Genomic DNA, 12,725 nt, shown 5'->3' with positions numbered 1-12,725 from the left:
TTGTTTCAACGTGATGTTACGTTCCGTGAATGAGAGTGCCGTTTGATGTTTGTTTATCCAGCCCGTACCACCATGGATTGCCCGGTGTGCTTCTACCAATGGGACTTGCAGGGACGCCGGCCGAAGGGTCTGCCTTGCCAGCACAGCGTGTGCGCGACCTGTCTAGGGCGCCTTCCGGGTCCGCAGCCGCTGTGCCCGACGTGCCGTGTGGTAGGTCCTCCGAACTAAACTCAACTAACTCGCCAAAAAAGCGGCATGGCAGAAAAAGTCATGCCCAGAATTGGCCAGATTTCCATGTTACGCTAATTTTTAGTCATGCCAAGTGTCGGTCAGGCCAATTTTTGGGTCATGCCGGTTTTTGGGTCATACCAGTTAGGGTACCGTCATGCCAGGTTTTGGATCATGCCAGTTTATTGGTCATGCCGGGTCATGCCAGTCTTTGGGTCATGCCAGGTTTTGGGTCTTGCCAATTTTTGGGTCATGCCAGTCTTTGGGTCATGCCAGTTTTTGGGTCTTGCCAATTTTTGGTCATGCCAATTTGTGAGTCATGCCATGGCATGACTTTTCTCATGAAACTCATCGGTAGCACCATCGCGAACTTTGAAGTGACGCCAGATTCAGGTCACGTCACATGTCACGGCATGTCTTACGGCGTGACTTTTGTGTCACGCCAATGTCGGTGGTACTTTTTTTTTGTTGGCCATAAGGTGGCCATGTCCGACCATTAATGGTGTATACCATGTGTTGCAGGCGTTCGCGAACCCTGTGCCGGACAACTTCGCGCTGGTAGCGTGCCTAGAAGCACTGGAACTTGAGCGGTGAGTGTGACAAAAGACCCACGATCCAAGCCAATTTTCTGTGACAATTCGTCAGTGATGTAGGTCAAAACCAACTATTTTCCAAAGTAAATTTTTCTTACGTGGTTAATTTTTTTTTACTTGTAATTGGAAACGGGACGAGGCGCCACTGCAGTGGCAAGGAGGCTTACCAACGGTCTCGATGATGGGAATCACTCAGGGATCCTTAACTTACCTCATGAGGGCATCATAACGTTATCATAAGAGTTAAAGTTATTACCCTTAACTTCTAACATCTTTTCAAAAGGGTAGGTTATTGGCTGAGCGATAGCGAAGCCTGTTACTCCAGTGGGGTTGAAAAGTTTTTTCTGTCTGTCTGTCTGTCTGTCTGTGTGTCCGCACTACTCCTCCTGAACGGCTCGGCCGATCTCGGTGAGATTTTGCACACTCTGTGGGTATGTCCTTGGCTCGGGACACGCGAAATTTCACTACCCTAGCTCAAATGGTTCAGTTTTTATAGCCAAAAAACACCTAAAAACGGCGAAAAATCGAGTTTTTTGCAGATAGATTACTTCTGTCTTGGAGAAAGGGGGGTCCGGGGGGCGGGGCCCCCCAGCCCCGACAGGGTAAAAAGTTACAAGGGTCAAGATCGTCTTATCTGTAGATAAAACAACCCTATTTAGAATGTAGGGGGGTCTGGGGGCGGAGCCCCCCAGCATTCAACAAGTTAAAAAATAACCAACAATGGACAAGCCATTGCCTGCCGCAGGCAGCCTAGCGCCGCAGGCCAAGGTAGGTACTTACGCCAGGCGCGGATTGGAGAAACAGGCAGCGAGACATCGCGAAGCCTGTTACGACAAGACGCGGTCTGGCGTAAACCTACCTTGTTTTTTTATGTCTCGAATTTGTTTGGATATACTTTTGCAAGTACTTTCATTAGCCCGTACCCTTAACCTTTAGCGAACATTGTCTTATGTTACGTTACGAAAGCAGTGTTAGTTAAATGTTAAGTTAAGGATCCCTGGAATCACTGAAATTCAAAGGGTGAGACATCTGACCGATTTTCGGTGATACAAAAAACGGTCAGACATCAGCGAGACTGGCTTAGCTAGGGGATATATCAGCCTTTACCCGTGATACACCATAAAGAATGACCGTTTTTCGGTCATACATCGAAGCATGACCTTTTTTCTGTCTTTCATTTCAGTATGACCCTTTTTCGGTCGTACATTTCAGTAAGACCGTTTAACCGGTCAAAAGTATGACCTTTCTATTTTCAGTGATGGATTTGCTTACACTGCTTTTTCAGCATCAAAGTCGTTGGTAAGTCTCCTATGCCGCTGCAGTGGTGCCCCGCTCCGTTTTCAATTACGGCCGTTTGCCTGCCCTTGACCAGAGCAAATGTGTTTGAGAGCTTTCGGCAGTGTGTCCCCTGTGCTGCAGGTGGTGGTGCCTGGACTGCCAGTCGACCGCCTCGACCAGGTGCATGGGCGAGCACGACGTCCGGCGGCCCAAGGCTGCCCTGCGGCAAGGCCTGCAGGATTGGATGCCGGCAGCAATGCGGGGCCTCCAGGGACTCCAGGACGGCCTCCAGGGGCTGCAGGACGGCGCCGCCCTGACCGCCCTGCGGCTGCTGCGCGGAGTGCCCGCCGCCTGCAAGGTGACCCTGCGGCAGGACGATGGCGGCGAGGCCTTGGGCGCCGAGTGGCGCGTCGAGGAGCACGCCGAGGACTCGCTGCTCAGGACGCTCGTCGTGGCCCTGGCTGCCAGCGGCCGCCTGCGACAGGTGGGTCTCACGGCCTTGCGTCGCCTCGAACTTCTATGACGTCGCTCTGGCTCGAGGCACTGAGGCACTGAGTTACAATCATAACTAAAATTTTTGGTGAGAAAGGTTTTTTACCCAAATTTGGATGATAATACGGTGAAAACCGTACCTGGTTTTCCCAGGAGGTGGTAGAGACATATGCCATTTCCAGGGAGTTCCTGGGAAAACCAGGAATCGTTTTAACCGTGTGTGTGTACACTGCAAGAAAAAGTGTGAATAGTACAACAAATGTACAACAAAAACTGTACAATAAAAGTACAACAGGGATTGTAGAAAGTACAACAAAAATTGTACAAACCACAACGAGGCCTGGACTGCACAGCACTCGTCATGCCGGTTCCATTGTACTTTGTACAACAATTGTTGTACTTTAAAAGTACAATAAAAACCTGATAAAAAATTTACCAGAAATTTGTGTACTTTTGTTGAGGTTTCTTCTTGCAGTGCACATATAGCTAATGCATCTTTTATTTTGGGTGATAAAGTATACCTTGCTCAAAATTGGGTATTGAGACCCTTTCATTCCCTGTGGGCTTAAGCCCAGTTGGGCGCTGGGCACGAAAACTTATGAGATTTATTGAGCCTAAAATCACGTATCTGGAATGGACGCTTGCTCACCGCCGAGTGAACAACAAAAGTAATAAAAAGCAGGAACCAGCAGCGCCCCACGCAGCGAGCCCACTGCTTTGGACTTCGTACCAACGCTAGTGTGTGGTTGTCCAGTGGTTTCGTTGGACAACCATACAGCTAGTGACCAATCAGGGTTGAGCTTTTGACCGAGGGGAAATAATTTCGAGTGAACTTCACTTAAGGTAGAAGAGTTTCAATCAATTTCGACTAAATTTCATGAATTCCGAAGAAATTTGTCATAATTAAATTAAATATTCGAGGGGTCCTATTCAATATATCTTATCTACGCGTTCCCCCCCAAGACAATCTTATCTTAAACGCAGGCAAATTTCACTCAGTTTGATCATTTGATACAGCTACAAATCAATATAATTTGTGATTAAATTCACTGAAATGTAAAGATGAAAGATCAAAGAAACCAATAGTGCATGCAGAAATATATCCCGCTTACTCTCGTACCCATCCCAAATGGTCAAACTGAGTGAAATGTGCCTGCGTTTAAGACAAGATTGTCTTGGGGGGAACGCGCGCAGATAAGATCTTTTGAATAGGACCCCTCGTATTGTCCTTAAATTTCAATGTACGTCTTTTTTAGTTGATGCTTTATTTGGCGATCTCTGAAAGGGTCTATGGGGTCTATGAACCAGCAAGGGGTACTTACTGCATTTGTATGTCAGTGCAGGGAAGTCCTGCGGAAGGCGCCCTCTGCACCGCCGCTGCCGGCCGAGCAGCGCATCGAGGAGCTCGCCTTGGTTCTCAGCACTGCTGGCCCTGGCGCTCGACGGGGCGAGAAGGAAAAGACGCTGCACCGCGTGCGACAGCATGGGGTGAGTGTGCAGCCACACTGGTAAAACTAAGGCGTCCATGTCCACTTTTGGAGTGACTTGGGCCCCCAAGAATCTTTCCATACATTTTGTAATTTTCTTTGAAAGTTTATTTATTGTATGAAAGATGTGCATGAAGCTAAGATATTATCTTAAATTAAATTGAGCTGATTTTGCATGATGAATGTGCGCATTATCCCCGTGGTTGTAAAATTGAGCATGGGTTTTCATTACGCTTGAAGTCGAGCGTACTGACTTTACGCTTGCAACCAGCCGAAGTCGTTCAAAAGTCCGACCTCTGGTGGGCATGGTGCAGGCGCAAACGTGGAGAACTCCCACTCTTGGGGACCTGAAAATTTCACACCTCCGCATTTGAAGTGTTGATCAGTTCTCTACAGTTGGTTTCAAAGTGCCCTCTAAATGTTTGTACTTGTACTTGTAATGTATGTACTTTTATTGTCCATAGCCAGGGCCGTTTTTGTACATTCAGAAGTTAAGTACAAATTTGTACATAAATTAGGGGCAATATTTCCATATTGTACTTCAGTACTTAAAAATTGTACCTAATTTATGTACAAATTTGTACAGAACTTCCGGTAAGTAACGCCGTGCTGTGCCTGCAGGTGCGCAGGGTGACCGAGGTGGACTGCAAATCCGACCCGGCCTGGTGCCTGGACTTCCTGTGCAGTGCCGCCCCCTCGCTGGAGGAGCTGGAGGTGTCGCACCCCGGCGAGGACCACCTGAGCGTGGTGCACTGCATGCCGCGACTGCGGCGGCTGCACTTGGGGTGCGACTACGGGCCCCTGGCCGCCCTGCTGCCCGCGCTGCCGCAGCCCAGCAGCCTGCAGTGGCTGCGGGTGTTCGGCCTCCCCTCCGCCACCACCCAGTCCCTGCTGCGGGCGCACGCGGCCTCGCTGGATGTGCTGTGGCTGGGGATGGGCGCCGCGCCCGGCGCGGACTGGCCAGACGGATGCAGCGACCTGGACGCCTTGCTGGGCCCGTGCGGCCTGCGCCTGTCGCGCCTCGTGCTGCTGCGCAGCCACGGCCCGGAGGGCGAAGCTGCCTGCCGCGCCCAGGTGTCTGCGGGACGCCGCGCGCTGGGCGGCTGCACCGTGCAGTGCTTCCAGTGTGCTCGTGTTCCAGAGGAGGCCCTCTAGCGACACAGCGCGCGTGCGAGTACTCAACAAATCGAAAGGCGTACATTGTATGCTCTACCTGGAGCATGCCTGAAAGCACGCTCTAGCTAGAGCATGCATGCCAAGCATGCACTGACTAGTCCATACATGCCATGTACACGCTTCCTGATGCAGAAAACTCCCCATCCCTTACACTCTCATTCCAGGAGCGTTTAACGCTGTAATGCATCACGTTGAAACAAACGTGACACAATGTCACGTTCGTTTGAGCATTGTGTCACATTGGTTTGAATGTGAACAAGCTAAATTTTGGCCGATTCACATCCAAACGAATGTGACACAATGCTCAAACGAACGTGACACTTTGTCACTCGTTTCAACGTGATGTCACGTTCCTGGAATGAGAGTGTATGCACCAGATTCATTCAGTTAGCGTGTACTTTGCATGTTTTCACTAGTAAGTGCGTGCTTGGCAGGCATGCGCTAGCTTGAGCGTGCTTGCAGGCATGCTCAAGGTAGAGCATACAATATATGCTTTTCGATTTGTAGAGTACTGGTTCGTCCAAGTCGAGATTGACCGCGCCGAACAGTGTCTGCAGTATGGACACTCGAAAGAACTCGTGAAGGGACCTTGCTCGGACCTTGCAGAGAAAACCAAATGTTAGCACACTGTAAAAAAATTCTGAAATTTCAGTACAATTTGTTCAGACTTTGCAGTCTGAATCGGTAATTCAGAAAGTTGCTTTGAATTTTCAGACTAGGAACTCAGAAATTTGAGATCACACCGCTTAGTCTGAATTTCAAGCAGAAGGTCTGAAAATTCTGATAAAGTTTTCAGACTTGTCATCCTGAAAGCTGTTTTCATAATTTTGGTATGAAAATTTTGACAGATTGTCTCCTAATCAAGTCTAGGCGTAAGGCGTTGTATAAATGTATCGGAAATAATAATGTACACCCGTGCTTCACGCAGATTCGTCTGTGTACGGTAGATTAACCGTAAGAGTTGTCCAAACTTGCATTCTGGACTTGCCGAAAGGAGCTGGTATCCTCAGAAGAGAGTCACGCGGCACGGCTTCCCCCGCCGCCAGGCAGCGCCCGTAGCGCAGTGGTACCGAGCTCGTCTCGTAACCAAAAAGTCCCGGTTCGAACCCGGGCCAAAGCGAACAAGTGAAAAGTGGAAAGGAGGTACCGTCACACGTTGGTGGTTCATATTGTTCTCTTGTTGATTACTTTCTCTTTGATTTAAATATGGCACTTTTATTTAATATTTCAGAGTAGCAGTCTGAAAATGTTTTTCAGACAAGTAGTCTGAATTTGGAATTCAGACAGAATGGTCTGACTTACTACTCTGAATTTTCAGACAACTAGTCTGTTTAAAAACTTCAGACTAAAATTATGAAATTTCAGTAATACTTTTTTTACAGCTGCAAAGAAAAGTTCTCCACAATCACAACGAAAAAAAAAATCTTTTTATGTTTACATATCAAGTAAAGAAAATTATATATAAGCTATGAACAAATTTGATTGCGCACCTCACAAACTTTTATATGGATATGAAACAACTTGCAGTCACACGTGAATTTCTGCGCATCTAAAAATTAATTTATTTGCAATTTTGAGACCCAATTTCACCAATTAAATGTTCAACTAAATGACTTATGACAATTAAATGATATGGCACTAATACATTACAATCTACATGTTAATTTGAGCATATTATCATCATCATGAACTGATCAAACAAACATCTGTTCTTTGCTAGTTTACAAAGACATTTTATTGCAAGTCTTTAGACTTAAAACGCAAGTTGCAAAGAAAATTCTTCATAAACTTGTGACGATTTTGTTTAGTTTTACAAGGACCCTGTTTTTTTTTGTTGCTTTCTTTTGCAGTCACTGAAGAAATTACTTTGCAGTGCGACTTCCTTGGCAAAACGTTTTAGTTTGAACTCAGTTCTTTGTCACAAAATGTCTGACGACCTCGTTCTGTTTTCAGCAAATTTTGTTTGATGGGAGGTTGTCGCTAGAAAGTACTTATCGTTTTTAGGTTTGACGTGACAAGTCAATCTGGACCATGTTTCTTCCTCTGGTAATTTCTTTGATTTTAGGTTGTGTTGGAACACTGAGTGTACTTAATGTTGACAGTCATTTGAGAATCATTAAAGGTGCTTTTCATTAGGAACGGTTTGATTTCTTTATTCCCTGATACGATTTTGCAAACACTTTGATTCATTCGTTTTTTCACAACTATAGTGGCAGTTTAGGATAGATTTCGAAATCCACCAAATTTTGTTTCAACTCTTGGTTGGTCTGAAAATGTAGAATGCAACCATGTTTAATTTTTAAAAGTTGAATACAACCGGTACGTTTACAAAGCGAATTTCCAATCACGTCATCTTCCATCTGCTTGAAAACTTATTTCCTACATTTTGGCTCAAACGGGATTGCGATCTCTGAATTTTTGTGGGTCAGGCGTATCGCTCCTTTGGCGTATGTCACGAAGATTTAATTTGCAGCTGACGTCCGATTGGTCCAGTTCTTGGCTTTCAACGCTTCTTTAAATACGTACTGTGGACATAAAAGTTTTTAAGTGTGCAAGAATATTGAATGGAATCCCTCCCGGCCCGCGTGGTTCAAAGTTGATTTGGAGTCATACTCGGCACTTTTTGCCTCTGCCGACGAACAAGGCATTATTCCGGAGACGGCTGACTGTAAGTTAAGTCCGTTCGGTCTCTGAATGAGGCATTTTGCGATAGTGAAGAAGAGAAAGAAGAAGATGCGGCGGTGGGGGTAGAACATAACAAACCCGCATTTGTTTAGGCAGCTTGTCTGCTTACGGGGCGGGGGCGGGTGGGGGCCATTATGGCCGCCAAACAAATGAGGGTTTGTGATGTTCTACCCCTACTGCCGCATCTTCTTCTTGCTCTTCTTCACTATCGCAAAATACCTCATATGCGGCTCTACAAAACGACGCGCGTCCGACGACTGTCCGTCTGCTGGCTGTTGACTGAGCGCCGCTGGGCGAGGGGTGAAGAGGAAGGGGGAGAGAGGGACAGAGAAAAAGAGAGAGGAAGATGAAGGGAGAGAGGGGAAGGGAGAGAGAGCCGCCGCCAGTGCGTGGTAACTCCGGCCTTATAGGATTCTCTTATTTGACCGAACTGGAGGAGCAGGGCGCCAACGTGACACGGGCTAAAAACAAAAATCCTCCCGTGTTAGGGGCAAATCTGCAACGGAGCTATTTATCGATATTTGACGTATTTTTGATAGAATAATGCGTATACAATGAAAGGAGGCGTAAATGAAACAAAATTATTTCATAGCAAGTTAGTTTAGACCCAATTTAGACCTTTTCAAATTTTGTCAAGCGTTTTTGCTTGTAGGTTGGTGGAATCGGGTTGTCGTCTGCTGAAGTAAATATAAACAATAAACAAAACATACTGTCCGCTATTTTGTTTACTAAATTTTGTAAACATCGTCTGCTTGTTTGTAAACAAACTTTGGTAAATGTAGTCTGCATGTTTGTACACAAGCTTTTGTAAACATCTCCATGTTTGTAAACTCTCCTTTAAGTATTCTTTGGGCCAAGATTTTGAGGTGTTTACTTGGATGGATAAGAGTTTATGTCCTTAATTCTTTGAAAAGGGATTGAGAAAACAATGTTCATATATTCTTTTTGATAACATTCTTTTATTAATTAAACGGCTGTTTCAGACACATCTTATAAATTTATTAGCCGCGACAGGCACACAAAAGTGCGAAGCCTTCTGCCACCAGGGGAAGACTGCAGCTATGGCATGAACACTCTAAATTGAAAGTTGTCTTCTTGCAGTGCTCGCAGCGACACTTTCTTCAGTCAAAGATTAGTGTCCTAGCGATCCAATTTGCGTCTATCTAAATGGTGCTTCTTCCTGGCAATTGTGAGTGCATGCTTGCAAGTACATAAAAGTACGTAGTTGTGATCATAAACACACTTACAACTGCATGTTGCATGTATGCGCTCAGAGGCATGCACTCGCCAAGAAAGCACTTGTAACGGTCTACCTGCGAAAATGCACTCAAGTGACCCAGGCACATTCAACTGATCATAATCAGCAGGGCAAAATGGATGGGGTCTGGAACGACATGATCATTCAATGTGTCCGTTCCCATGTCAAAAGAATTGTTGTCGTTGTTTTCGCTGTCATCAACATTATCCATTCCTTCATTTGGGTGGGATTCCATTAAGCCTGGATAAATAAAAAGATAAATTAATTTTTGAGTGCATAAAAGAAATGGCAATTCATATTTCTTAGAACCTACCACAATTACAGGCATGTTCAGCACCAGAATTGCGTTTGAATACAGAAATGTTGTCTTGACCAGAAGATTCAGAAGAAGAGCCTAGACATACAAGAAAAGATTACTTAAAAAGTCTACCACAGCCCATTTCTCTTTGTTGCTTTGAGAAAACAAAAGGAAAACCTACAGGAATAATTGTTTCCTCTGGCCTCAAATTCAGTGCAGGTCTTGTAATGTTCACTCATGCTTGGAACAGCATTGCACTTGTGCTGCCCACTAGGATGCAAATCATCGGGAGCAAAGCGCCTAGCACACACCTATTTATTGCTAACCTTTTTCAGCTGCAGCAGTTTAACTTTGACACAAATTAATCCACAATTTGTACCTAGAAATAAAAAACAACGGGAGATTAAGTGAAAAGAAATATTTAACTGCTGTGCGTGCATGGCAGAAGAGGGCTAACAGATAAAAAGAAGAATATTAGCAAACCAAGCAGAGCAAACAAAAACACAAGTTAAGAGGCTTTAAGCAAAAGCGTCAAAAGAAAATAATGCAGAAAGCAAGACAGGCATTGAAAACCATCCAAGGCATCAGAGCATATTCTGTGCTATAGAAGCCATATAAGAACCTAATAAATGAAAGAAACCAAAGAGAAGTCTTGTTAAAGAATTACTAAGTGTCTTACTCTGAATATTCTAGGCTTTTGCAGACAGATTACATACTTTTTCACATTGATAGAACATCTTTTATGACATATCAGCTGCACTCAAATGAAGCAGTAAATAAAACCATCTGGAGCACCACTGGCGTATGCTATTTCACGATAAGTTCCATTAAAAGTGGCACTTGCTACACATCAAACCGCTTACCCAGCTGTGAAAAGGATGGCAACACATCCAGCCATAACTTGTGCACTGAAATTTTGATCAGAACAGTATCTTGACAAGTACCAGCTTAATTTATCAACCAACAAACCGGCTGTAGGAACATACTCTTGATGCCAGCACACAAGTTATGCTTGAACGATTAATGCTATACGGGCTTGAACAGAATAATGTCACATTATTACCCAAGTAGACACAGCTCACGGATGCATCGAATTGAATGTTATATTGAACAGATTATCCAGATTGGTCAATCGCCACTTGAAATTACAACTTGTGAACTGTGTATACTTCATTACAACATGAATAACATTGGAATGAAAAGAGTGAACAAATTATATTGACTTATACATCCGTGTGAGGGAATCATTTGAAGCTGGCTTCGTCGTTTGTGTTTGTGCTACACATTCCACAGTTTTCACATTTGACAATGCTGCTGCCTGATGCCCGTGTAAAGTATCTCTTTCCATTTCTTTTCTTCGGTACCAAGGATTCCTCTCTAGCCTCATCCTCAGATCCTCTACGCTTTGAGTGCATCGCTCTGAAACCTAAATAGGGAAACAAAGAAGCCATAACACACGTTACACGCAACCTATATGAATGCGGCAGACTCCATTCTATCCTTTTCCATTCAACTTCAAGCCTAGATTCGGTTACTCTTACTATAAAAGAGTTAACCTTGTGAGAAAGCATGCTTCCAACAGATAGGCTATGATTGATAATGAAGGAAACATGTGAACATGTTAATAGATACTCGAACACATAGGGTTATTAATATTGAATAAAATGCAACTTGAGACGAAAGTAACGATACGTTAATGACATTACAGCAAATATCTTAAAATTACAGAAAATGTACGTACCTTCCGTTCCGTAGCACCGTGGAAATGGAGTGATTTGAACTGGAGTGGAGTGCAGGGTAGAAAACACGACATTTTAAAATTTTAATCAGTACTTCGTTAATAACCCAAGAACTTTCCTCAAACATCTTAAAATAACTTTTAAAGTCATTCATTTCTATTTTTAAGCTTTATTTCGCTTTAATTTAAAATAATATATATTTGCGAGGGCTTTTAGTGTTCTAGGGTTGCCATCCCTGCTCCTCCAGTTCTGAAACCCCCCAAGCGCCCACCTCCTTTCCCCCACCCTGGGAGTTACCACGCACTGGCCGCCGCCGCCGCCAGCCGTGCCGGGAAGTAGCTAGAGAACTCAGAGTCAGAGACAGCACCGCAGGCAGCAGCAGCAGACAGTGCAGTGAGCGACACCAAGTCAAGCAGTTCGGTCAGTCGTCACCAGTGGCCGTCCGCGCCCGCGCGTTTCTGCCGGGCTCGGCTAAACGCGCGAGTTCGCCGACGCAGTGTGGCGTCCGTGTGGCGCGACGGGGAATACTCCGCGTCGAGGCTGCCCTTGCTATCTCCCCGGCCCTGACGCGGCACCACACTGCCGCGCCCCGCGTTGCCAGCTGAGCGGGGAATACGCCAGCAGAAGGTAAGGGGCCGTCTGTTGATTTCGTAATGCACTTCCCGATACTTTTTGCCCACCCTCTCATGTTCTGCTCTGCAGCGTTACGCAGGACAGACTCTCACTTTCTCTCTCTCTCTCTCTCTCGGAGATACTCGTACGTCTAGCGTTTCGCTTGTCTCTTCCGGGGCCGTCAGCAAATGGGTTAGTTGACCTGTGGGAAAACATGGCGGCGCCTCACAACAAAGCAGAAAGCTTGCTCTCGTTGCGAACTGTTGATGGCACTCAGTGCACTTGCATATCGGATATCAAATAGAGTCAAAATATTTATTCAAGGTGATCTCCGCACTGTAGATTGCCTCGGGCAACTATTTTCGCACTTTGAGTGAAGTGGCTTGCTGCTATGTTGTAGGACTCCGCCATGTTTCGCGTACGGAGAATCTAGCTCATTTTTATTTACGCCAAACAACCCCCTCCCTCTCTCTCTTTTCCAACAACTGAAGGGGCTGGTCACCAACAAATATCAGTGCACTTTACAGTATTTTAGGCAACTGGCTGAGCGCTCCTGTTACCTGATCTGACGCTTTCTTCATTAATGTGAGGACACAAACTTAGCGTATCGTCAATGCTTCAATCAAGCGTAAACATAGTCTATTACTTATTTCTTGGAAGAGCAGAACTGGAAGTTAGAAATGATCCGACGGGCGAGCTGATCTCGTGTGAGCAGCATGCTACATTTTTAATTAGCGCGTACTGAACGTGGGTTGGGTTTTTGGTCTCTCACTGCGTAACTTTTTTCAAACTTTTCCAAAGTGCGATCGCCTTTGTCTCAACCTTCACTTCACACCGAGAATGAAAGAGTCATGATCATGACTAAAATTTTGGGTGAGG

General features: G+C 45.3%; 2 protein-coding genes across 5 annotated transcripts in view; both read left to right on the top strand.

The window, feature by feature from the left end:
* Positions 1-402: 402 nt before the first annotated feature.
* Positions 403-5,436, top strand: LOC117641017. Its single transcript, XM_034378110.1, has 7 exons — positions 403-540; positions 751-818; positions 2,078-2,120; positions 2,473-2,583; positions 3,930-4,079; positions 4,700-5,152; positions 5,419-5,436. Exons 1-7 carry the CDS (start codon positions 403-405, stop codon positions 5,434-5,436), a joined length of 981 nt encoding a protein of 326 aa, XP_034234001.1.
* A 6,216-nt stretch (positions 5,437-11,652) lies between these two features.
* The window catches only part of LOC117641867 (chaperone protein DnaK 2-like), a 28,251-nt gene continuing 27,178 nt past the window's right edge, over positions 11,653-12,725 (top strand). The window contains exon 1 of one of the 4 annotated variants that reach the window (XM_034379578.1): positions 11,653-11,861. The gene's annotated coding sequence lies outside the window, so the exon portion shown is untranslated. Of the gene's footprint in view, positions 11,862-12,316; positions 12,432-12,530; positions 12,554-12,725 lie in introns of those variants that run through there. The other 3 variants (XM_034379589.1, XM_034379586.1, XM_034379588.1) reach the window with 3 other exon arrangements.

Source organism: Thrips palmi, unplaced genomic scaffold (assembly GCF_012932325.1).
Source record: "Thrips palmi isolate BJ-2018 unplaced genomic scaffold, TpBJ-2018v1 HiC_scaffold_15, whole genome shotgun sequence".
Lineage (NCBI taxonomy): Eukaryota > Metazoa > Arthropoda > Insecta > Thysanoptera > Thripidae > Thrips > Thrips palmi.
The sequence above is the reverse complement of the archived record's forward strand: the minus strand, read 5'-3'. Positions and strand labels throughout refer to the sequence as shown.

What these genes read in the sequence shown, in the direction of transcription:
- LOC117641017 (XM_034378110.1), top strand. Translation starts at nt 403, where the DNA reads ATGCCAGTTTATTGGTCATGCCGGGTCATGCCAGTCTTTGGGTCATGC. An exon ending in CCAGCGGCCGCCTGCGACAG is followed by an intron (nt 2,584 to 3,929) that starts GTGGGTCTCACG and finishes TTTGTATGTCAG; the next exon opens with TGCAGGGAAGTCCTGCGGAA. An exon ending in ACCGCGTGCGACAGCATGGG is followed by an intron (nt 4,080 to 4,699) that starts GTGAGTGTGCAG and finishes CTGTGCCTGCAG; the next exon opens with GTGCGCAGGGTGACCGAGGT.